Source organism: Scyliorhinus torazame, chromosome 18 (genome assembly GCF_047496885.1).
Source record: "Scyliorhinus torazame isolate Kashiwa2021f chromosome 18, sScyTor2.1, whole genome shotgun sequence".
Classification (NCBI taxonomy): domain Eukaryota; kingdom Metazoa; phylum Chordata; class Chondrichthyes; order Carcharhiniformes; family Scyliorhinidae; genus Scyliorhinus; species Scyliorhinus torazame.
The window spans coordinates 63295426-63322333 of NC_092724.1; the positions used below are offsets into that span (position 1 = coordinate 63295426).

The following is a 26908-nucleotide window of genomic DNA, read 5'->3' on the forward strand; positions in this document are numbered from 1 at the left end:
AAGTGACGAACCAAATACAGATGACTTGAAATTTGACATACCTCCAAAGTAAATTGGAAAACAAGGATGTTCTTAAAAATTGGGATAAATTGTTGAGTTACCTTCCGGAGGAAAAACAAACTGACCTGAAAGAGTTATTGATATTGTTATGGGCGAGGCATTTTCAGAACCCCAAAATGTATCATGGAGTTTAACCAACCTCCCCCTTTAATGTATTTGTTGCATTTCCTAGCACACGGCTTGTTCCCTAGGGGTGGGATTACAATTATGGACACGTGGGTTTTTAAACACAAAACAATGTTTATTCTATGAACTCAACTTAACATCTTAAATAAACATTGGATCTCTTAACACCCCTTACTTCAAAGATAACTCAGAAAATATTGCAACAGTAAATAATTCCTCAAAATGTTCCTTCAAACTTCCAAGAGACTTAACACCTTTCAACAGAATCGCATCAGGTTAAAGGCTTTACTATTATGAGTTTAAATCACCCAAATGATCCAGAGATAGTCTTTCATGGCAGAGATCCAGCTCACTGCAAACACAGACACTCCCAAGCTCTTTTCAAACTGCAACTTAAAACTGCAAAATTGCTGATCTAAAGCCCAGCTCCACCCACTCTCTGACATCACTGTTTTCTTAAAGGTACATTGCTTAAACATCCATGTCTTAAAGGTACTCTCGCATGGCGCCTCCCCTCAAGAAGAAAAAAATAAACAATCAACTTCAAGATGGTTTCATTTTTCAATTTTGCACCATCCACTAGGAAATGTACACAGTAAATATACCTTTTCATTAAAAAAAAAGCAACACATGCAAACGGGTATAATAATATAGTCCATTTTTCTTTGTTCTTCTTCCTGCAACCAAAATCCTTCTCGATTGACAGTCTCTTTGAACAAAGTCTCTGCACGATCCATCCATTCCTCTACTCTTCGGCATTTCTCTTTAGAATCAGATACTTTAGTTCAATCTGACCACAGAGTCCCTTGCAATTCTCCATTACAGGAGCATTGGTGATCACAGCTTTCAGGCAGTCAAATGCCTGTTGAAAGTCCGCTGTCCATTGAAATCTTTTAGGTTTCTTTAGCAATTCCATCAGTGGAGCAATCACGCCTCAAAACGTTTGCACAACTGTTCGATCAAAGCCATTCATGCTAAGAAATCGCATTATTTCCCTTTGTCTTGAGGATAACGGAAACTCCGCAAGGGAAGTGATTTGGGCTTCTCCAAATTCACTTTTGGCTAGGTTCATTACCAAACCCGCCTCCTGAAGTCGATCGAAGAACTCCACGCGATGTTTTAAATGTCCTTTCCATATCCAGAAATTGAAAATAAAAGCAGATTGTCCCACTTTCTCCATTCAATCCTTCAATGGTGGGACAGGAAAGGCGTCCGTTCTTGTAACTGCATTCCCCTTTCTGTAGTCCACACACAACCGTTGGGTACCGTCTGGTTTAGGTACCGTCACTATGGGTGAGCTCCATTAGCTGCAACCCACTTCAATTATGCCATTTTTAAGCATACTCTTAATCTCTTTGTTAACCTGTGCCAATTTTAAAGGATTAAGTCTATATGGATGTTGTTTGATAGGAACAGCATTTCCCACATCTACATCATGTACAGCGATTTTAGTACTTCCCAATTTATCTCTACAAACTTGTCCATGTGCTATCAATAACTCTTTCAGGTCAGTTCGTTTTTCCTCTGGAAGATAACTTAACAATTCACCCCAATTTTTAAGAACATCCTCATTTTCCAATTTAATTTGAGGTATGTCAAATTCACAGTCATCTGGATTTTGTTCGTCAATTTGAGTTAGAATCATTAAAACCTCCTTTTTCTCTCCTTCCCTTTCAAAGTACCTTTTCAGCATATTCACATGACACACTCGGTGAGTCTTCCTTCTATCTGGTGTTTTTGCCACGTAATTCACCTCACTTAATTTCCTTTCAATCTGATATGGTCCACAAAACCTAGCTTTTAAAGGCTCCCCTACCACTGGTAACAACACTAAAACTTTATCCCTACTGGCAAAACTACGAACTTTGCGTTTCTTGTTCGCTACCCGTTTCATCACATTTTGTGCAACTTTCAAATGTTGTCTAGTCAATTCACCTGCTCTATTTAATCGTTCCCTAAAAATTGACACGTAATCCAATAGTGTAATTTCCGATTTCTCACCTACCAATTTTTCCTTAATCAATTTAAGTGGTCCTCTTACCTCATGACCAAAAATTAGTTCAAAAGGACTAAATTTGGTAGACTCATTAGGTGCATCCCTAATTGCAAACAATACGAATTGGATTCCTTTATCCCAGTCCTCTGGATAATCTTGACAACACGCCCTGGACATTGTCTTTAATGTCTGATGCCACCTTTCTAACGCTCCCTGCGATTCTGGATGGTACGCAGTTGATTTAAATTGTTTTATTCCTAAGCTATCCATAACTTCTTTGAATAACTTTGAAGTAAAATTTGTTCCTTGATCCGATTGAATTTCTGTGACAATATTTGAAAGTTGACAACATTTGAAAGTTGCACAAAATGTGATGAAACGGATAGCGGACAAGAAACCCAAAGTTTGTAGTTTTGCCAGTGGGGATAAAGTTTTAGTGTTGTTACCAGTGGTAGGGGAGCCTTTAAAAGCTAGGTTTTGTGGACCGTATCAGATTGAAAGGAAATTAAGTGAGGTGAATTATGTGGCAAAAACACCAGATAGAAGGAAGACTCACCGAGTGTGTCATGTGAATATGCTTAAAAGGTACTTTGAAAGGGAAGGAGAGAAAAAGGAGGTTTTAATGATTCTAACTCAAATTGACGAACCAAATCTAGATGACTGTGAATTTGACATACCTCAAATTAAATTGGAAAATGAGGATGTTCTTAAAAATTGGGGTGAATTGTTAAGCTACCTTCCAGAGGAAAAACGAACTGACCTGAAAGAGTTATTGATAGCACATGGGCAAGTTTGTAGAGATAAATTGGGAAGTACTAAAATGGCTATACATGATGTAGATAGAGGAAATGCTGTTCCAATCAAACAACATCCATTTAGACGTAACCCTTTAAAATTGGCACAGGTTAACAAAGAGTTTGAGAGTATGTTTAAAAATGGCATAATTGAGGTGGGTTGCAGCCAATGGAGCTCACCCATAGTGACGGTACCCAACGGTTGTGTGTGGACTATAGAAAGGTGAATGCAGTTACAAGAACGGACTCTTATCCTATCCCACGTTTGGAGGATTGCATTGAGAATGTGGGACAATCAGCTTTTATTTCCAAACTGGATTTACTTCAAGGTTACTGGCAGGCACCTTTATCCGAAAGGGCGAAGGAGATTTCAGCTTTTGTGACTCCAGATGGTATATACCAATTCAAAGTTATGTCATTTGGCATGAAAAACACCCCAGCCACATTTCAACGGTTAACTAACAAATTTGTTCCGGATTACCCAATTGTGTGGTATACATCGACGATCTGGTAATTTTCAGCCAGACATGGAAAGAACATTTAAAACATCTGATGGAGTTATTCGATCGACTTCAGAAGGCGGGTTTGGTGATAAACCTAGCCAAAAGTGAATTTGGAAAAGCCTAAGTCACTTTCCTTGGCCACACAATTGGACAGGGTCGAATGGTCATACGGGGTGTGAAATCAACAGTTATTGAGGAGTTTTCAATACCCTCGAGACAAAGGGAAATAATGCGATTTCTTGGCATGAGTGGATTTGATCGAATATTTGTGAAAAAGATTTGTCGCGTGATTGCTCCACTGATGGACTTGCTGAAGAAGCGTAAACAATTTCAGTGGACTGCGGACTTTCAACAGGCATTTGACTGCCTGAAAGCTGTGATAACCAATGCTCCTTTGTTGGAGAATTACAAGGGACTCTGTGATCAGATTGAACTAAAGTATCTGACTTTAACGAGAAATGCCGAGGCGTAGAGAAATGGATGGATTGTGCAGAGACCTTCTTGTTCATAGAGGCTGTCAATTGAGAAGGATTTCAGTTGGAACAAGAACGGGAAAAAAATGGACTATATTATTATACCTGTTTGCATGTGTTGTTTTTTGAAACGAAAAAGTATATTTACTGTGTGCATTTCTTAAAGGGTAATGAAAAGATGAAAAATGAAACCATCTTGAAGTTGATGGTTTGTTTTTTTTCTTGGGGGGAGGTGTCATCTGAGAGTATCTTTAAGAAATGGGTGCTTAAGAAATGTACCTTTAAGGAATGGGTGTTTATCAGTAACGTCAGAGTGTGGGTGGAGCTGGGCTGTCTGTCAGCTTTTTACTTCTGTTTTAGGCAGTTTGCTGCAGGGTGTGTTTTAGTTTTGTTTTCAGTGTTGGAGCTGAAGCCAGACAAAGCAGGTGTACTGCTGTTCTCTCTGCCATGAAAAGACAATCTCTTGATCATTTGGTGAATTCAGAATTATAAATGTTCTCAGTAGTGAATGTAGACCTAATGTGCTTCTGTTAAAAGGTGTTTCTTTTGTCTTCTGGGGCGGGATTCTCCGATATCGGCGCGATGTCCGTCGACCGGCGCCAAAAACGGCGCGAATCAGTCGGGCATCGCGCCGCCCCAAAGGTGCGGAAGTCTCCACATCTTGAGGGGCCGAGCCCTTACCTTGAGGGGCTAGGCCCGCGCCGGACTGATTTCCGCCCGCCAGCTGGCAGGAAAGGCCTTTGGTGCCCCGCCAGCTGGCGCGAAACTGACTTTGCCGGGCAGCGCATGCGCGGGAGCATCAGCGGCCGCTCACGGCATCCCCACGCATGCGCAGTGGAGGGGGTCTCTTCTGCCTCCGCCATGGTGGAGACCATGGAGAAGGCGGAAGGAAAAGAGTGCCCCCACGGCACAGGCCCGCCCGCGGATCGGTGGGCCCCGATCGCAGGCCAGGCCACCGGGGGGCACCCCCCGGGGCCAGATCGCCCCAAGCCCCCCAGGACCCCGGAGCCCGCCCGCGCTGCCTTGTCCCGCCGTCCCAAAGGTGGTTCAATCCACGCCGGCTGGCGTGGGTTGACAGCGGCGGGATTTCGGCCCATTGCGGGCCGGAGAATCACCGTGGGGGGCCCGCTAACCAGCGCGATTCACGCCCCCACCGAATATCCGGTGCCGGAAAATTCGGCAACCGGCGGGGGCGAGATTCACGCCAGCCCCCGGCGATTCTCCGACCCGGCGGGGGGGTCGGAGAACCCCGCCCCAGGATGTTGTTTGGGAAATTATTAAGGATTACTTAGTGTTGTATTCTTTGGGATTTGTATTTAAATTGATGGTTGCTAAGATGTTCACTGTATGTTTTAAAAAGGTTAACTTGAGTTTAACATTGTTTTGCTTTCAAAAATACTTTTCCATTTCTGCTGTACCACACCTGTAGAGTGGGCCGTGTGCTCCCCATACCACAATCTATTAAAAGTTGTGGGTCAGGTGAACTCCATGATACACTTTGGTTCTCTAAACCCTGGCACATAACAGTCACTGTCCGTGTGGAGTTTGCACATTCTCTCTGTGGTTGCGTGGGTTTCGCCACCACAATCCAAAGATGTGCACGTTAGATGGATTGGCCACGCTAAATTGCCCCTTAATTGGAAAAAATGAATTGGATACTCTATATTTAAAAGAAAAACACCGCTGCCTCACAACGCCAGGGACCTAGGTTCAATTAACGCCTTGGGTGACTGTCTGTGTGGAGTCTGCACATTCTCCCCGTGTAGATGTGGGCTTCCTCTGGGTGATCCTCTTTCCTCCCACAGTCCAAAGATGTGCAGGTTCGGTGGGGTTACAAGGATAAGGTGGAGGGAGTGGTCCTACGTAGGATGCTCTTTCAGAGGCTCAAAGTTGACTCAAAGGGCCAAATGGCCTCCTTCTGCACGAGGGATTCTACGGATTCTATGATCAATAAGAGGGTGAAAGGTTATTGGGGTAGGTTGGAATATGGGGTTGAGGTTACAATCAGATCAGCCATGATCTTATTGAATGGTTCAAGGGACTTACTCCTGATCCCAATTCATATGTTAAGTATGTCAGATGAACAAAAGCTTGGTTAAGGAGAGTTTTAAAGGAGGGAAGTGAGTTGGAGTGGAGGACAGGTGTAGGGAGGGAAGTCCAGGTCCTGGGGCTCGGGCAACTGAAGGCATGGCCACCAATGGTGGGACGATTAAAATTAGGAATACTTATTAGGCCACAATTAGAGGAGCACAGATATCTTGGACAATTGTGGGGCTGGAAACGATTACAGGAGCAAAAAGGAGAAGCAAGGACATGAAGGGATTTGCAAACAAGGATGAGAGTTTTAAAATCAAGACATTGCTTGACCAGGAGCCAGAGTAGGTCAGCAAGAATGGGCAGGGGAATTAGGGAAATGGGATTGGCTGCACTTTAAGACATAGGAAACAGAGTTTTGGATGACCTTAAGTTTAGGGAGAGTAGAATAAGGGTAAAGAGCGAGCAGTGAATTGGAATAGTCGAGTCGAAAGGTACCGAGCACATGAATGAAGGTTGCAGCAAATGAGCTTGAGACAGGAGCGTAGAAAACAAAATATGACACTGAGTCACACAAGAGGTTTAGAAGAGAAAGGGGCAACTCGATTGATCCTGAGGGTGTATTGACAGGGTGGATGTGGAGAGGTTGGGCGAGATTTACCGATCACCCCGCCGTGTATTTTTCAGCGGCGGAGGTGGCCTGCCAGTGGGATCTACTGACTCCGCTGGTGTCAACCAGATTTCCCAGTGACAACAGCCCTTGCTGCCAGGAAACCAGTGCGCCTTTGTGGGACCGGATTTTCCCTCCGGCATGAACAATCGGTAAATCCCGCCCATTGTTTCCTCTTGTGGGAGAATCTAGAACGAGGCAGTCACTGATGATTGAGCCAAAGTTCTCACAGGAGACGACATGTTCCTCCCACCAACAGTTTCAATGGAAGGTGAGCTGAAACATGAGGCTGAATATTTGGTCTTGAGCCTTTTCCTTGCTCCATTTGAAATGATAAAAGCTGAGAAAATGTGATGTTTTTAGCACTTTAATGGGCATTGCACTAGAAATGATCTTGTACGATAGCATGAATTATCATCACAAGGTAATACCGCCATTCTATTTCTGAGACAGACGTCTTCCTTTAGTTCTTAATGGGTGGAGCTCAGATTCTAGTGGCATTTCAAACACTTAAGTCAATTCTCTGAGGACAAGTCCAGAGGTATGCAGACACCCCGTACCTATGGCTAAGAGTATTGGCCAGGAGGTAGCCACTGCTGCATTATAAAGGAAAGCCATCATGATTTTCCCTCCTGGCCAGGCTTGTTTCCAAGAACTTACATAGTGGTAATGAGGCTGAAATCATGTGCTCACAAGGCACCTTGGCATAACCTCCCACCTCTGGCACTATGCCCAGGAACACAGGTGCAATGTGCCACCATACTGCCCCTCAGTGATTCTGATTGTTGGACACTGTAACATTTTCTGAGTTTCATGGGAGTTTATTTCTGTGTTTTTGTTTATTTCTCAGCAGAGCCAGAATTAAGAAGGAGACAACATCAGGTAAAAGAACTGGGCTTCAGATTGTCAATGACCCACAGCCTGACCAGACCCACATTGGATTTGCTCCCATTACATTATACATCTTCCTCCAAAATCAAAACAGGGAGGTGCAACGTTACTTCAATAATCCTATTAACAGTATGCTTTACTCCATGTTGCCCGCAGTAAAGTACAGGCGGTTGGGTTACTGTTTGTACTCACAATGGCCAATTGGAAATGTCAAAACTGAGGTTGATGGAATTTTGCTAGATTACTTATGCACCTTCTGAACCACAGTTTGTATTTAACCCGTATACGATGGACAAATGACCACAAGTTGCTTAATACAATAATAGTTTATTACACACAAAGTTAACATTAATCAATCACACACACATACAAGTTGAACTCTAAACTATTGCACTAGAAAGACCTTAACTTAACTTCCAGGTGACTGGCAAGTACAGAGCAGATATGGCCTTATGTAGAATCCTGTAGTCTGGCAGTGCTGGATGTCTGTTGCTGGTTGTCTGTGTCCTCAGCTCTGGTCCCTCTGTGGATGGCATGGATAATCTTCTCTTGGCTGGTGAAGGGTTCACCATTGTTGTTGGCTGTCGAAAGCTGCAGTTGAAAGAGAGAGTGGTGGACTGCGCAACACCTTTTATCCTTTGGGAACTTGGTGCGCTTATGGGCGGTCCCAGGTGAATGTCCAATGTATCGATCAGGGCTCGATCACCCTGATCGATCTCAACCAATTCAGGGTTGCCACCTTGATGGTCGGGCGGATCCCGGTCAGCCATGGCCGTTAGTGTTCGAGGCATGTACGCCTACCCAAATAAGGAAAACAGATGCCATCAAGTCTGCCTCTTATTGTTAGTTTCTACCTGTAGCCCATTGTACCGGGATGGCCTTTTAACAGCCTTTTTCCTGTGTCAGTTTCTGCAAAAGTCTGAAGTGCAGCCTTTGTATATTTGCAGGCTACAGCGTGTCTGTGCTCTGGCTTTGGCCAAATTTCCCATTGATTCCTGCGGGTGGCCATTTTAGGCGGCCACATTACGATATGAAGGGGAAACAGAAACAAGTCAGCAAGATGGAGTAGCATAAAGATCAGCCATGATCTCATTGTATGGTGAACGTCTCAGTAGGCCATAGGAGGAACATAGCCTACTCTTGTTCCTCTGCTTCCCTCCTATCATCCCTCCCTCCTGTCCTGCTTGCAGTTACTCCTGCCAGGAAATCGTCTGCCATTGTATGTCACCCTCGTCTGTCATGTATCATCTTCACACACCCACTGTAGCTTGTCGGTAACTTCTCTGTGATGTCTGCCATCAAACTTCCCTCAATCTTCCTGCTGCCCTCTACTTTGCCCTCTAGAAGATATCTCCGTAGATCCCAACTCTGATCAAACAGCAGAATACTAACATTTTCTTTTCTGTCCATCATTTTTCAGAGTTCTTTTCACTTGTGCTAATTGTAGCACCTCTTCTTGTGTCTTATGGTCCTATCTGACATTTTTACGTACACCTTGGCATCCACATTTCAATGGTTCTATTTTCTTCCACAGATGTTTATTTATTGTCCAGGTTTCTGAGCCAGACAGGAAAGTGGATAGCGTGTGGCATCTTGGACTGGATTCTCCAGTCCTCCAGCCGCGTGTTTCTCGGGGGCACTCCTTTCGCTGGTGGCGTGTTTCTCTACTCCCGCCGCTTGTCAATGGGATTTCCCATTGAAGCCACCCCATGCCGCTGGGAAACCCACGGGTGGGGGTTTGCTGCTGGCAGAAAAGGGAATCCCAACAGCTGGAGAATTCCAGCCCTCATGAGGTTTTCCTCAGTTTTCTTGTTAACACATTCTTCAACTCACAAAATTACTTCTGACTATCTCTATCCTTCTTATTTCTGCGTCAGATTCACCATTTTCTGTTCTCATTTGTCCGAAATCAACAAATCTATTTACTCGTTCCACTGTAACACTATCCACCTCAATCTTCGTTCTGGTATCTTCTAATATATTCCTTCTACTACCATTGTTTTTATCTTTTTGGGTTCAAACTTAATCCATATTCCAAACTTCTAGATTTTATTTGATCTACAATATTTTGTTGGGCCTCTTCTGATTCAGCAAGTAGTGCATATTGCAAGTGAGTTATGTTTTTACCTCAATTTCTACTGCTGTAAGTACCTCTGACTCGCTCTGAATATTTGTTCTGTGTACAGATTGAATAATCCTGGTGAAAAGTACACTGCCTATTTGTGCTGCTCTCTTCACTTGAACCTGTCCATTTTCGAATCTCACATCTTTACTGTCAATGTTACGTTTCTGCAGTCACATCATTAGTGGGCACTCAATGGGCAACATGTTTCTGGAGATTTCCCAAAATCAGAGTGCTGGGAATGTTCCTGACTTCAGCTCTGGGTCTGTTCTAAACTAAATTAAAGAGGTTTATTGCTACCACTGGATCCTCGCTCCTTCCCTCATTTCCCCTTCCCTCTGGTTTTTTATGTTGTCCTTCCAGAATCTCCTCTCTCTCAAATACCATTCCTTATGGTCTTCTGCCTTTTCCTTTCTTCCAGTTTTTCTCTCTCACAGGTAGGCAGCACGGTAGCATAGTGGTTAGTACAGTTGCATCACAGCTCCAGGCTCCCAGGTTCGATTCCCGGCTTGGGTCACTGTCTGTGCGGAGTCTGCACGTTCTCCCCGTGTCTGCGTGGGTTTCCTCCGGGTGCTCCGGTTTCCTCCCACAGTCCAAAGATGTGTGGGTTAGGTGGATTTGCCATGCTAAATTGCCCTTAGTGTCCAAAAAGGTTAAGTGGGATTACGGGGATAGGGTGGAGATGTGGGCTTGGCTAGGGTGCTCTTTCCAAGGGCCGGTGCAGACTCGATGGGCCGAATGGCCTCCTTCAGCACTGTAAATTCTATGATTCTATGAAGTACACACTCTCTACTATCACTTATCGGGATCAAGAAAGAGAATTAAATGGCATGATTCCACATATTAAACATTGTTCTGTGATGCAGTGTGAGCATAGGACAAAAAAAACAGGATACATGGGATGTTGCTGACAAGATCAGCATTTGTTGCCCATCTCTAATTGCCCTTAACCTGAGTGGGTTATCACACCATTTCAGAGGGCAATTATGTATCAACAACATTGCTGTGGGTTTGGAACTGGAGCCACACCAGATGGGAGCTGCAGATTTCCTTCCCAAAATGTCTGGTTGGTTAACCAGTTTGATTTTTATGAGTCTTTACAAGGTCTTAACTTTTCAGTTCCAGATTATTAATTGAATTTAAATACCACCAGGTTCAGTGGTGACATTTGAATCCTTGTTCCCAGAACATTAACCTGGTCTTCTGGATTACTATTCCAATGACATTACTATTACTCCACCGTCTTCCCCTATCTAGTTCTCCTTCTGCCATTCTGGTAGTCCGATAATACAACAGAGTTGTTGACTATATAACTAACAATTAATCCACAACAGATGCAGGGGTGATGTGAGCAGAACCCCCAGTAGATTACCAGAAGCCTGTTTCAGAAGGCCCCAAACATTTTTATGTTTGGGTCTTATAAACAATAACTTTGATGAATCATGCACTCTCCACTACAGTCTGCCAGCCATGTGAAAGTTGGAAACCATTGGTTCCCATGTCCAGTAAGGTTGGACTTTGGAAGGTGATGGGCGATTGCAGAAGACTCCATTCACACAGCGAGTACCAGCCCACAGTATTTTTCGAAGCAGGCGGAGCACTCCACCTGACACCACTGAAATTCGCTGGGTGACGTTTCTGAGCCTTTTCTGGGCTAGTCCCCACCACCTGGTATTTATGGGGGGGAAATGGATGCATTACACAGATCCCAACTGTAAGCTGCAGCCATCGAGAAACATTCTGCTAAATGCGCCCAAAACTGAAGATAGGTTTTTATCCCGGTTAAATCACCCTCGAGATCTCTCCTGGGTCGGTGAAAAGTGCATAGCTTGCATGGATTTCCTACTGGTAAGTATATAAATGTATAACTTGTTTGTACTTTTTGAGTGTGATTTTCCCACCGTGTTGCCCCCGGCGCTGATCAATGGGCGGCAGGTGAATTGCGGGAAAGGCCAAAATCGAGATTTGCGCTGGGTGTGATCATTTTGCAATTCGCACAGCTGTTCCTGATGGCGAGGTCCAAAAATGGCTGGAATCGCATTAAGCCTAATTTGCATTTATTTCAGTCTCATTAGCGAGATTGAACTAGAATGCAACGGACACCCAGGTGTCACCTGTTTCCCCAAGTGAGAAGCCCCGCAGGCATTGTTTACTACTCCTTTTCAAAAAGCTGGGTACAATGGCTACTGATTGGATGTGAGGAGGTGAGTCACCCTTGCTATTCGCCTTGATAAAGATTCCTACCATAGTATGGTCACTCATCCCCAAGGGTTCTCTCACAACTAGATTGCCAACTAATCCTTTCTCATTGCACAACACCCAGCCTGAGATGACCTGTTCTCTTGTTGGATCCTCAATGTACTGATCCAGAAAACCATCCCGAATTCCTCCTCTATTGTACTGTCACCCAATCTATATGCAGATTAAAGTCACCCATGATCACATATGTTCCTTTATCACATGCATCTTGGTGGGCCTGGTCCAGATTGAAGGTGGTATAGCTGAATGCCCAACAATACAGAGCAGCCATCACCTTGCGGATGCACCTGTGGGCTGAAGATTGGGAAATGCCACACAGGCCCCACCCCACCCCGGCCCTCCTCATGGCGTAAAAGGTTAGCGCTGCAGTGACCTTCACAGCCACCGGGGGCTGGTGTCCTCCTCCTCCACGGGGTGCCAAATCCGCGAGCACATTGCGCAGGTGCCATACTGTCTCTCTGTTCAGACGGACTCTTCTGTGGCATCTGCTGTTCGTCATTTCATGGAAGGACCAATGATTCCTGTACACCCTGGCATGTCACTGGCCTCCCCTACTGGCCGCCTCCTCCGCCTGATGGGTAATCGGGTCTTCAAGGTGTGTGGCAGGCCCCTGCACATGTTGTGCCACCACCAGCCTGCAATGGCCTTGCTGCCATCTTTGATGTCTGCCCACCTCGGCTGCTACAAGCACAGTGAGAGCAGCCTCCATAGGATCCACACCAGCAAAGACTTTTGTTTCTGGAAGGAATTGGAGTATGAGAGAAAATGACAATCAGTTTGGACTTCCATCCCGGGACCCTCAAGTCCCCCAAGCCTCCCACACCCACACCATGACCTGCCTTGTCTCAGAGTGCCATCCAGTGAACGGGTTGTGTTGGCAAACCTCGCTCTGCGCATTCACTCCCAATAAAGGTAACTATAATGGCATGAAGCATGAGCTGACTATGATGGACTGGGAAACATTACTCAAAGGAAGGACAGGGGACAGCCAATGGCAGGAATTCAAGGAACGAATAGGTGAACTCCAAAAATTGTTTATTCTTATTTGGCGCAAGAATAGAAAGGGAACTGTAGCTAAACCATGGCTTCCAAGGAAAATTAGAGATGGTATTAGATTCAAAGAAGAGACACAAAATAACTAGAAAAAGCTGAGGATTGGAACAGCTTGAACTTCAGCAAAGGCAGCCCAAGGGATTGATTAAGAAAGGGATTAAGAAGGGGAAAATACAATGTGAAAGTAAACGAGCAGGACACGTAAAAACAGACTGTAAAAGTTTCTGTAGCTTTGCAAAGAGAAGAAGATTGATAAAAACTAATGTAGGCCCGTTACAGTCAGAGAACAGGGGAGTTCATAACAGGGAACAAAGACATGGCTGAGGAACTAAATTCATACTTTGCCTCTGTCTTCACAAAAGAAGACATGAATAATGTACTGGAAGTTCTGAGAAGCACAAATTTCAGTGAGAAGCTGAAGGTAATTAGTATTAGCAAAGAAATGGTTTGGGGGAAATTAATGGGATTGAAGGCAGATAAATCTCCAGGGCCTGATAATCTTCATCCCAGAGTACTTAAGGAAGTGGCCCTAGAAATAGTAGACTTATTGGTGGTCATTTTCCAAAATTCTTTGGAATCTGGAATGGTTCCTACAGATTGGAGGGTAGCAAATGTAACCCCGCTATTCAAAAAGGGAGGTAGAGAGAAAACAGCGAGCTGTAGACCATCAAAGATTTCAGAGCACAGCATTCGGAAAGCAGTACTGTAATCAGGCAAAGTCAGCATGGATTTTTGAAAGGAAAATCATGCTTGACAAATCTACTAGAATTCCTTGAAGCTATAACTAGTACATTAGACTTTCAGAAGGCTTTCAAAAAGGTCATTCATAGCAGATTAGTCTGTAAAGTTAAAGCGCATAGGATTATGGGTAGTGTCTTGAGATGCTTAGAAAGCTGACTGGCAGGCAGGAAGCAAAATGTTGGACTAAATGGGTATTTTTCTGATTGACAGGCAGTGACTAGTGGGGTACTGCAGGAATCTGTGCTCGGACCCCAACTGCTCACATTATATATTAATGATTTGGATGAGGGAACTAAATGTATTATCTCCAAATTTGCAGATGATACAAAGCTGGGTGGGAGGGTGAGCTGTGAGGAGGATGCAGAGATGCTTCAGCGGGATTTGAACAGGCTGAGTGAGTGGGCACGTGCATGGCAGATGCAGTATAATGTGGATAAATGTGAGGTTATCTGCTTTGATAGCAATAATAATAATCTTTATTATTGTCACAATATTGGATTGGATTTGTTTATTGTCAACACTGCAATGAAGTTACTGTGAAAATCCCCTAGTCGCCACATTCTGGCACCTGTTCAGGTACACAGAGGGCGAATTCAGAATGTCTAATTCACCCAACAGTATGTCTTGGCAGTTTATTATTTGAATGGTGTAAATTGATAGAGGTGGATACTCAGCGACATCATTAGTCGTTGAAAGTAAGCACCCAGGTACAGCTGGCACTATGTTGGCCTTCTATGTGAGAGGATTTGAGTATAGGAATAGAGATATTTTACTGCAATTGTACAGGGCATTGGTGAGGCCACACCTGGAGTATGTGTGCAGTTTTAGTGTCCTTATCTGGGGAAGGATAGGGCAGCACGGTGGCGCAGTGGGTTAGTCCTGCTGCCTCACGGCGCCGAGGTCCCAGGTTCGATCCCGGTTCTGGGTCACTGTCTGTGTGGAGTTTGCACATTCTCCCCGTGTTTGCGTGGGTTTCGCCCCCACAACCCAAAGATGTGCAGTGTAGGTGGATTGGCCACGCTAAATTGCCCCTTAATTGGAAAAAAAATGAGTTGGGTACTCTAAATTTATATATTTTTAAACAAAAATCTGAGGAAGGATGTTCTTGTTATGAAGGGAGTGCAACAAAGGTTTACCAGGCTGATTCCTTGGATGGCGGGACTGTCATATGAGGAGAGACAAAGTCGGTTAGGATTAGATTCATTGGACTTTAGAAGAGTGAGAGGAGATCTCATAGAAAGTTACAAAATTCTAACAGGATTAGACAGGGTAGATTCAGAAAGAATGTTCCTGATGGTGGGGGAGTCCAGATCTAGGGGTTTGAGGATAAGGGGTAAACCTTTTAGGACTGAGATGAGGAGAAATTTCTTCACCCAGAGAGTGGTGAATCTGTGGAGTTCGCTACCACAGAACGTAGTTGAGGCCAAAACGTTGTGTAATTTCAAGAAGGAATTAGACATAGCTCTTGGGGCTAAAGGGATCAAGGGATATGGGGGGGGGGGGGGGATCAGGGTAGTGAACTTGGATGATCAGCCATGATCATAATGAATGGCGGAGCAGGATTGAAGGGCTGAATGGCCTCCGCTTGCTTTTATTTTCTATGTTTCTATGTTCAGGCTGCAGATTTCACCACCGTTGCCCAGGTCCAGGGGGCCATTGATGGCTGCATATCAATCTGCGAACACCAGGGATCAGAGAGTGCCCTATATTAACAGGCAGTGGCCCCACTCCCTTAATGTGGTCACATGTGATCACTGCCTTAGAATCGTACACTTGTGCGCTCGCTGCCTTGGGAGCTACATTCTGGGCACTCGGAAATCCCCGGTGTCTTCGAGGACCACCCCAGGATGGCGGCTTGGCTCATGGGAACAAGGCACATCCACTGAGGACATAGATAATGATGCTAGTGCGGAGGCCTGAGACCGACATGGAGACCTGATACAATGAGGCCCACACTGCCACCCGTGCTATCATTGAGTGGTGCATCGGCTGCTCAAAATCCGGTTCTAATGTCTGAACCACTCTGGTGGAGCCTACAATATACCCCACAGAGAGTCTCCCGCTTTGTGTTGGTCTGCAGTGCCATCCACAATCTGGAACAGCAGCGGGGTGACATTCTGGAGGACGAGGAGGTGGAGGGATATGCCGTTTCGTCTGATCAGGAAGGGGACCAGGAGGGGCTGGAGGAGGATGGGCCCGAGAAGTTGGAGGATGGAGGATAAGTGGTGGCAAGGGTTCGACATGCCAGGAGGACCAGGGAGGCTCTAAGCGTCTCCAGATCTCCTAGGATGAAGCTGTGTCCGTCAGCTCAACCATCTCCCTCATCCACCCCAACCACCCTGTTCCTCCAATGGTCCATGTAACATCACTCCAGGAGGACGTGCCTGTGCTGTCACTGTCTGCGGTCCCTGTACATGGCAGTGACCACTCGCTGTGACGAAAGCCCTGGAGCTCCTTGGGATCTGATTCGGCCTGATTCCTGTCTTTCTGCAGACAGCCATCCTTGTTTCTTGGCTGGGTGTGAGTGGTGAGCGAAGGTTTAAAAGCAGCTCCCCCTTATTACTGGCGAGCAGCTGAGGCACCAGTCGGGCGAATTAGACTGTGAGGGAGCCAGGCATAGCAAGATTCACGTGGAGCTCATTTTTGGAACTAAGTGCCATTGAATACAGGCCACGATCTCGCCATTGCCGCTGATGGGAAACACCCCATCAAACTCGCCCAAACTGACACTTTGAAATTTGTTGGGTGAATCGGAACCTCTGTCTAATAAGACAACAAGATGATTTATCTCTTGTGTCTGAACCTATATAATTTGGATTAATCCACTAACTAGCTGGATTTTTCATTCTTTTAGAAAGCCAAGTCGGTCTTATAGAGCAAACCTTTCACATCCTCTTCCCCTTCATTCCTGCAATCTTCTTCCCTCTCTCCTTGCCTCCTTCGACAGAGTTTTCGTTCCTCCATGCATCTGTAAAGACCACTCTTATCCTTTACGTCTCTCTGCTAACCCACCTGTCCTCCATCAGGAAGTCCACCTATGATTTGTGTGTCTCAGATTCCACCCTTCCTGTTGCTCTGTGCCTAATCGCCTCCCTTCCATTCTTATCATTCTTGCTGACTCCTTTCATCAACTTATTCTCCGATTCCACAGGTTTTGGCAAAAGACAAAACTTCAAGCCCCCGAAAGAGGCAAGCCCCTTTGCCGCCCAGCACCCCTTCTACCCAGGTAACAGGAACTTTATTCTAGTCATCCAGTCAATATGGTGTTTGAGGTGCAAAAAGCAACTTTTAGATTCATCAGTCTTTGCTGTCAATTGAAAAGGTCAAAGTTCGATCCCATTTCTGAAATATTTTATCTGTTGATGTGTTTGATAAAGTTCCACACAGGTTAGTAAATAAAATTAGAACGCATGGGCTTTGGGGAAATATACTAATATGGATTGAGGATTGATTGACAGACAGAAAGCAGAGAATGGGAATAAATGGGTCATTCTCAGAATGGCAGGCTATTTGTAATGGGCTACTGCAAGGATCAGTGCTGGGTCCACAGCTGTTCACAAACTATATAAATGATTTCCAACGATTTGGGGCATGCCAGGACATTCGGGAGGCAGGGTGGTTAGTACTGCTGCCTCAGAGCGCCAGGGCCCCGGGTTCACTTCCAGCCTTGGGTGTCTGTCTGTGTGGCGGTTGCACATTCTCCCCGTGTTTGCGTGGGTTTCTTCCAGGTGCCCTAATTTGGAATTCTCTACCCCAGAGGGCCACAGAAGCTCAATCATTTGAACATATTCAAGACAAAAATCGATTTTCCAGATACTGATGACATCCAGGGATATGGAGGTAGTGTGGAAAGAGGCATTAAGGTAGATGATCAGCCATGACCAGATTGAATGACAGAGCAGGCTTGATGGGCTGAATGGCCTACTCTTGTTCCTATGTAGGAGAACAGGTTAAAATAATGACAGAGTTGTTTGGGATTCTCCAAATTACATTGTGTAATTTTAGGTCTAAGGTGGATGGGAAACCCTGAGGAATTGACATAAATGGCCATGTTGTTTATCCAGGGACTATTCTGCTGATCGCCCACACATAGAATCATAGAATTTACAGTGTTGAAGGAGGCCATTCGGCCCATCGAGTCTGCACCAGCCCTTGGAAAGAGAACCCTACACAAGCCCACGCCTCCACCCCATCCCCGTAACTCCACTTAACTTTTTTTTCGACACTATGAGTAATTTAGCATGGCCAATCCACCTAACCTGCAAACCTTTGGACTGTGGGAGGAAACCGGAGCACCCGGAGGAAACCCACACAGACATGGGGAGAACGTGCAGACTCCGCACAGACAGTGACCCATCGAACCTGGGACCCTGGAGCTGTGAAGCAACTGTGCTAACCACTGTGCTACCGTGCTGCCCACCAGATACATAGTCCAGAGATTTCAGATGAATAGATCTAAGAATTCTTACGAATGAATCCAGTGAAGTATTTGAGCTCTAGTATTGGTCATGGCTCTCTTCGTATGTCATTTGACAAATGACGGCCTTGTGCGAATGTCTGCCATTCAGAGTAGCAGGTCCGAGGCTAATTCTCTGTGAGGGAATGCAGCCAGAAATAGTGAGAACTAATCAGGGCAAGGTCCTGCTTCTTCAGTGACACCTGCTAGAAGTACACCTTGAATGGCAGTGAGTGATAGTGGGCTGGGGGCACAGGAGGGAGTAGAATGGAAGAAGGGAACAAAATATTAATTTCTGTGTCATGATTGCCATTTGTTGCTATAAAACTGGAATATTAATTCTTTGTGCTGCTGGTTCCAGAGCCCTTCCCAATCCTCTGAGATTCTCTCTACTGGTGAATCAACAAGTCCATCTTACTCTTCAACAGAAACACTCACACCAAAGGTGAGTCTATCCTTTGCACTAACTCAGCTTTCAGAATATAAGGAATAACAAAGGACACTTAACCAATCACAGCAGTTCCAAATTAATCAATCAAACCCACGCCACATTAGTCAATCAAACCAGTTCCTCATCGGCCAATCAAACCCAATTGAGATAAATCCACCAACCACTTTCTGTCAGGGATTGCCCTTCTCCTCTGACATTGTAAGGTCAAGGTCTACTCCAGTGGTTAGTTATCCAATGAAGATTGATGCTCTGTGCCTGACTGAGGGAGTGCTGGGTCTGGAGATTTGTCGTTCAGCTGAGATGTTCAGGCCAAGTTTGTCGAAGATGGCCATAGTGCAATTTGAAGAAAGACAGGGGAGGCCTCCTCCTGGCCAGCAACCAACACCATCGGACTCACATTATCTGGTCACTTCCCTCATTTTGTTTGTGGGACCTTTGCTGTGTACAACAGTTACCATATTTCAAACAGTACCTTGTTTTACTTAAGTGCAAATTCTAAATTCTTAGGGACAATTGTTAAAAAAGCTAAATCATCTACCACCTCTGGGGAATCCCAGGTTCGATTTCCTGCTGGGTCACCGTCTGTGCGGGGTCTGCACGTTCTCTCCGTGTCTGCGTGGCTTTCCTCCGGGTGCTCTGGTTTCCTCCCACAGTCCAAAGATGTCCAGGTTAGGTGGATTGGCCATGCTAAATTGCCCTTGGTGTCCAAAAAGGTTAGGAGGGGTCATTGGGTTACGGGAATAGGGTGGAAGTGAGGGCTTAATGTGGGTCGGTGCAGACTTGATGGGCTGAATGGCCTCCTTCTGCACTGTATGTATGTTCTTGTTCTCTGCCCACCAGCCACACATGGATCCCTGGAACTGCTGCCACTCCCCCTCTCTTAGACACCCATATCCTGACCTTCCTGGACAGCTGCCACCCAAGCTCAATGCAATAGCTTAGCCTCCTCCCTCTGGGTCTAACAAAGCACCCCCAAAAAGAAAGGCATCTCCTGCTTACTCCAAATCCACCAGGAAGACTAGCTCGCCTGCTGCAGGTCACCTTTCACCAGTCAGAAATCTGAAGGCATGTGTTTCTGGTTTGCTGCCTACTTAATAGAAAAGGGTTAATTTAACCTGGCAACCATGTTTTGTAATGATTATGTATGACATGTTAATTTATTTAAAATACCGCTTGTTGTCATGAACCACAATCCGCCTTTAATCCAGTACCAACTTCTGGGAATGATCCCGGCCAGGTGGTTAAAGTTTCAGTCGGTGATTACTTTGGGAATAGCGATCACAATTCCGTAAGTTTTAGAATACTCATGGACAAAGACGAGAGTGGTCCTAAATTGGGGAAAGGCCAAGTATAACAAAATTCGACAGGAGCTAGGGAATGTGGATTGGGAGCAGCTCTTTAAGGGTAAATCCACATTTGAAATGTGGGAGTCTTTTAAGGAAAGGCTGATTAGAGTGCAGGACAGACATGTCCCTGTGAAAATGAGGGATAGAAATGGCAAGATTAGGGAACCATGGATGACGGGTGGAATTGTGAGACTAGCTAAGATGAAAAAGGAAGCATACATAAGATCTAGGCGACTTAAATCTGATGAAGCTTTGGAGGAATATCGGGAAAGTAGGACAAATCTCAAACGCGCAATAAAGAGGGCTAAAAAGGGCCATGAATTATCTTTGGCATACAGAGTTAAGGAAAATCCCAAATCCTTTTATTAGTAGATAAGGAGCAAGAGGTTAACTAGAGAAAGGATTGGCCCACTGAAAGACAAAAGAGGGAATTTATGCATGAAGTCCGAGGAAATGGGTGAGATTCTTAATGAGTATTTTGCATCGGTATTCACCAAAGAGAGGGACATGACGGATGTTGAGGCTAAGGATGGATGTTTAAATACTCTAGGTCAAGTCGGCATAAGGAAGGGGGAAGTTTTGGGTATTCTAAAAGGCATTAAGGTGGACAAGTCCCCAGGTCCAGATGGGATCTATCCCAGATTTCTGAGGGAAGCGAGGGAAGAAATAGCTGGGGCCTTAACAGATATCTTTGCAGCATCCTTGAGTATGGGTGAGATCCCGGAGGACTGGAGAATTGCTAATGTTGTCCCTTTGTTTAAGAAGGGTAGCAGGGATAATCCAAGGAATTATAGACCTGTGAGCTTGACTCCAGTGGTAGGCAAACTGTTGGAGAAGATACTGAGGGATAGGATCTATTCACATTTGGTTGAAAATAGACTTATCAGTGATAGGCAGCATGGATTTGTGCAGGGAAGGTCATGTCTTACAAACCTAATAGAATTATTTGAGGAAGTGACAATGTTAATTGATGAGGGAAGGGTTGTAGATGTCATATACATGGACTTCAGTAAGGCGTTTGATAAAGTTTCCCATGGCAGGTTGATGGAAAAAGTGAAGTTGTATGGGGTTCAGGGTGTACTAGCTAGATGGATAAAGAACTGGCTGGGCAACAGGAGACAGAGAGTAGTGGTGGAAGGGAATGTCTCAAAATGGAGAAAGGTGACTAGTGGTGTTCCACAGGGATCCGTGTTTGGACCACTGTTGTTTGTGATATACATAAGTGATCTGGACGAAGTTATAGGTGGTCTGATTAGCAAGTTTGCAGATGATACTAAGATTGGTGGAGTTGCAGATAGCGAGGAGGACTGTCAGAGAATAGAGCAAAATATAAATAGATTGGAGAGTTGGGCAGAGAAATGGCAGATGGAGTTCAATCCAGGCAAATGCGAGGTGATGCATTTTGGAAGATCTAATTCAAGAGCGGACTATACGGTCAATGGAAGAGTCCTGGGGAAAATTGATGTACAGAGAGATCTGGGAGTCAGGTCCATTGTACCCTGAAGGTGGCAACGCAGGTCGATAGAGTGGTCAAGAAGGCATATAGCATGCTTGTCTTCATCGGACGGGGTATTGAGTACAAGAGTCGGCAGGTCATGTTACAGTTGTATAGGACTTTGGTTAGGCCACATTTGGAATACTGCGTGCAGTTCTGGTCGCCAAATTACCATAAGGATGTGGATGCTTTAGAGAGGGTGCAGAGGAGGTTCACCAGGATGTTGCCTGGTGTGGAGGGTGCTAGCTATGAAGAAAGGTTGAGTAGATTAGGATTGTTTTCGTTGGAAAGACTGAGGTTGAGGGGGGACCTGATTGAGGTCTGCAAAATTATGAGAGGTATGGACAGGGTGGATAGCAACAAGCTTTTTCCAAGAGTGGGGGTGTCAATTACAAGGGGTCACGATTTCAAGGTGAGAGGGGGAAAGTTTAAGGGAGATGTGCGTGGAAAGTTTTTTATGCAGAGGGTGGTGGGTGCCTGGAACGCTTTGCCAGTGGAGGTGGTAGAGGCGGGCACAATAGCATCATTTAAGATGTGCATCTAGACAGATATATGAACGGTCGGGGAACAGAGGGAAGTAGATCCTTGGAAAATAGGTGGCAGGTTTAGATAAAGGATCTGGGGGGGGATTCTCCGCAATCGCGCGATGTCTGCCGACCGGCGGCAAAAACGCGCGAATCAGTCCGGCATCGCGCCGCCCCAAAGGTGCGGAATTCACCGCATCTTGAGGGGCCGAGCCTTCACCTTGAGGGGCTAGGCCCGCGCCGGACTGATTTCCGCCCCACCAGCTGGCGGGAAAGGCCTTTGGTGCCCCTCCAGCTGGCGGGAAAGGCCTTTGGTGCCCCGCCAGCGGGCGCGGAAATGACTTTGCCGTGCGGCGCATGCGCGGGAGCGTCAGCGGCCGCTCACGGCATCCCCGCGCATGCGCAGTGGAGGGGGTCTCTTCCGCCTCCGCCATAGTGGAGACCATGGCGAAGGCGGAAGAAAAGAGTGCCCCCACGGCACAGGCCCGCCCGCGGATCGGTGGGCCCCAATCGCGGGCCAGGCCACCGCGGGGGCACCCCCCCGGGACCAGATCGCCCCGCGACCCCCCCAGGACCCCGGAGCATGCCCGTGCCGCCTTGTCCCGCTGGTAAGATAGGTGGTTTGATTCTCGCCGGCGGGACAGGCATTCCAGCAACGGGACTTCGGCCCATCGCGGGCCGGAGAATCGCCAGGGCGGGGGGGGGGGGGGCGCCAACCGGCGCGGCGCGATTCCCACCCCGCCGAATATCCGGTGCCGGAGAATTCGGCAACCGGCGGGGGCGGGATTCAGGCCAGCTCCCGGCGATTCCCCAACCTGGCGGGGGGTCGGAGAATCCCGCCCCTGGATCGGCGCTGGCTGGGAGGGCCGAAGGGCCTGTTCCTGTGCTGTAATTTCCCTTGTTCTTTGTTCTTTCCAACTTTCATCCCATTTGGGTAGGTGATATTTTGCCTCCGGTATAATTATGTAATTATGTGCCTCATCTCATTTTCCCCTCGAGGGAGCTTCACCACATTCTGCCCAGTGGCAGTACTAGATTATCTCGGTAAACCTCTTCATCAGTTTGAGAATAAGAGACACAACTTGTAGAGAGTGGGGTGCAGCGGGCTGGAAGTAAAATAAACTCGGTTTCACCTCACTATAGGAAGGATGTGGAAGCATTGGAAAGAGTGCAAAGGAGATTTATCAGGATGCTGCTTGGATTGGAGGGTAGGTCTTATGAGGAAAGGTTGAGGGAGCGGAGGAGGATGAGAAGCGACTTAATAGAGGTTTATAAGATGATGAGGGGGATAGATAGAGTGGACGTTCAGAGACTATTTCCTCGGTTGGGTGTAGCTGTTACAAGGGGGCATAGCTATAAGGTTCGGGGTGGGAGATATAGGAGGGATGTCCGAGGTAGGTTCTTTACTCAGAGAGTGGTTAGGGTGTGGAATGGACTGCCTGCTGCGATAGTGGAGTCGGACACTTGAGGAACTTTCAAGCGGTTATTGGATAGGCACATGGAGCACACCAGAATGACAGGGAGTGGGATAGCTTGATCTTGGTTTGGGACAATGCTCGGCACAGCATCGAGGGCCGAAGGGCCTGTTCTGTGCTGTACTGTTCTATGTAAACTCGGTCCACATTCACCTGTGCATTTGTCCCTTTGATCGCCTATGTCCATTTCACAGAACGATCAGAGACTAAGTGAGGAGGTAGATCTGCTTCAACAGGAACGACAACACTTACTGCAGACCATCAGCAACCTGGAGCAGCTGGTGGACAAGTGCCAGCGGGAGGTAACGCTTTTCACCACCTTGTACTCAGACATGAGGACGACAAGCGCACTACGTTCCCATTAATCCAGCTGCCGACTTGGGCTTGCTGTCCAAACGCACTGCTCTCTATTAGAAAGCATGAGGAACTCTCAGAAAATAATGATGAATCACTTCAACCCCAGTGAGCTTCTTGTTCAGGTTTCATCACACTCCACGGTTAATATAATTAACAATAATATCCATAAGAGTCTTGGATCTGATGCGCAATTTGCCCCATCACACTTGTTAAGCATGCAAACCTCTGTGTCACACCAACAACTGATTGACACCAATTTCATATTTACCGCACAGTACCAAACCACAACTGATTCAAATCAGGAATCTAATTAACCACTGCAGTGGAAATGTGTGGCTGGGTTCTTGGGGCCTGATTTTAATTCTGTGTAAGTGAATGGGTTTACGTGATTAACAACTTTTGCCCTGTACAGCACAGAAGGAGGCCATTTGGCCCATCGTGTTTGTGTCATTTCCTTAAAACGAGCTATCCCCCAGTCCCCCACTCTTTCCCCATCACCCAGTCAATGTTTCCTTTCCCTGTTGTCAGCCAGTTTGAGAATTCCAACTGAATCTGCTTCCACCACCTTTTCTGGTAGATTGTAACATCGTGTTATGCAACAAATAATTCTTCATCTATTCTTTTGTTCCTTTATCAATTACCTTAAATCTGTGGCCTCTAGTAACCCCCTTAACCAGTAGAAATAGTTTCTTCTTATCTGCTCTGTCAAAACAATTCTGAATTTCAAACCCGATTCCGGCCTTGGGTGACTGTGTGGAGTTTGCACATTCTCCTCGTGTCTGCGTGGGTTTCTCCTGAGCGTTCTGGTTTCCTCCCACAGTCCAAAGCTGAGCAGGTTAGATGGGGTTACGAGGATAGGGCAGTGGAGTGGGCCTAGGTAAGGTGCTCTTTCAGAGGGTCAGTGCAAACCTGATGGGCCCAATGGCCTCCTTCTGCACTACAGGGAATCTATGGATCTATCCTATGGATCTCTATTAAATCTCCCCTTAACCTTCTGAAAACAACCCTGGTATGTCTATTACCTCCTTATCTCTGCAACAGAATCTTGTCGAAGGCCTCCCCAAATTTGGACCTCCTTCTCGATGTGCACAACCAGAACTGAACACAATACTTCAGCTATGTCCTGTAAACCTCAATTAATAGAAGCAGGAATCCCATCTGTCTTTGTTTTTTAAGACAACCTGATTAATTTTTCCCACACTTTCAAATCAATGGCCTTTCATCGGTGGACAGAGATTAAAAATAAGGGATCTCCCATTTAAGACGGAGATGAGACGACATGTTTCTCTCAGAGGGTAATGAGTTTTGGGAACTCTCTTCCCCACGGAGTGCTGGAGGTGGGGGGTCAATGAATATTTTAAAGACAGAATTCAATAGATTTCTGAATAACAATTGAGTCAAAGGTTATGGAGCGTAGGCGGAATGTGGAGTTAGTTAACCATAATTACATTGAATGGCGGGATAGGCTTGTGGGGCTGAATGGCCTACTCCTGCTCCTCATTCATATATTGGTAACTCTGTGTATGTACCCAAAGCACCATTCTATAGCAATCTGACCAGGGGTAGAATTCTCCGGTCCCCCAGCCGCGTGTTTCTCGGCAGCGCACCGTTCGCTGCCAGTGGGATTCTCTACTCCCACTGCTGGGTCAATGGGCATTCCCATTGAAACCACTCCACGCCGCGGGGGTGCACCCCAGCGGGAAAAGAGAACCCCCAACAGCCGGAGAATTCCGGCCCAGGACACCTCTATTCAGTCTAGATTTAAATATCTCTCAACACAGGTCCTGCAGCCACTAACCCGAATCATCCACTTCACTTTGTCATCAGCACTGAGTTAAGTTGTCACTTATATAAAGCTCATGCTTAAATGGAGGTTGCATTTTACTCAGTCTCCTTTACATGACGGAAAGTCCATCTGTTTTGATTTGTGAACGAACAGTGCTTATATTTTGAGTGAGCATTTCCCAACCCCATAACTCTGAATTGATTGGTTTCTCAGCTGTACGGGGTTCAGGGATCGGTAGACCATGCTTTTGGTTAACTGCATAGCCAGTTTTACACATTGGCTGTGGTATATGATTGACATGGGAAAGATGCAATTAAATCTTCGGAATTCCTTTTTGATTTCAGAGAGTGATGATTGCAAAAGATTGTGGAATCCAGAAACTGGAAAATCAGGTACTTTTATTTTCAAAATAATTTGTGGCAGCCAAACATTCTCGTCATTCTTTCAGAGCTGCCATAGTATTGAATTTGGATAATATTAGTTGTTATAGTTGACTGATTTTAATCGGAAGCATGAATTCAAATTCAAGATAATTCAAATTTGATTGCACTAAGAAAGTTATTTTATTCCAACTGCCAAACTCAAAAAGGAGTAGACATTGGGAGTGATTAAAACACCGTGTTGCGCCCGGCATTGATCTGGGCACGCTGGGTAAATAGCGGAAAAGGCCAAAATCGAGATACCCACCAGTCGCAAATCAGTTTGGTATCTAATCGGCCGACTACCGATGGCGAATTCCGGATCATGCCCATATATGGCGAGCATATCATTAATCCTCATTTGTATTCATTTGCATCTCATCAATGAGATTGCAGTCGAATGCGATGGCCTCCCTGTAATTAACTGGCTCCTCAGCGAGAAATCACACGAGCGTCGTTTAGTACTCCATTTTAAAAACGTGAAGCTGGCGCAATGGCTGCTGAGGAGAAGTGAGGAGGTGAGTAGCCATTTCCATTTTCAGGCATGCAGCTCAAGGACACCGGAGCTGCTGCCCCAGTGCTCGAAGCGGCGGATGGGGGATCCTTCAGGGGCGTTGGGCTTGGTCGGGTGGCTGAACGGTTCCAGGTTGAGGGTCATCCCTAGGCCGGTTGGGAAGGGAGGTGGGGCAGTAAGGGACTTCGCGTCTGTGAGACCTCCAAGCCATCTTTAAAGATTGTGGATACCCATAACAGGGGCAACAACAGCTGCTGCCTGTTTGTCCTACCAAACACTTTCACGACAGAGCCCTGCAGGGCTCTATGCTGAAGGACACTTTAACTCCCTTCACAGCTGAAGATTATTGCTAATGGGGAATTG

The 26908-nt window shown here is 46.0% G+C and overlaps 1 protein-coding gene across 3 annotated transcripts in view; it reads left to right on the plus strand.

Moving 5' to 3' along the window:
- ankrd24 (ankyrin repeat domain 24) overlaps positions 1–26908 on the plus strand; it is a 215155-nt gene that overhangs the window by 54130 nt on the left and 134117 nt on the right. For 2 of the 3 annotated variants that reach the window (XM_072482820.1, XM_072482822.1), the window contains 5 exons: positions 7507–7538; positions 16874–16948; positions 18540–18623; positions 23664–23771; positions 25957–26004. In XM_072482820.1, coding sequence (XP_072338921.1) covers positions 7507–7538; positions 16874–16948; positions 18540–18623; positions 23664–23771; positions 25957–26004 — 347 coding nt within the window. The remainder of the gene's footprint in view (positions 1–7506; positions 7539–16873; positions 16949–18539; positions 18624–23663; positions 23772–25956; positions 26005–26908) is intronic. The other variant, XM_072482821.1, reaches the window with a different exon arrangement.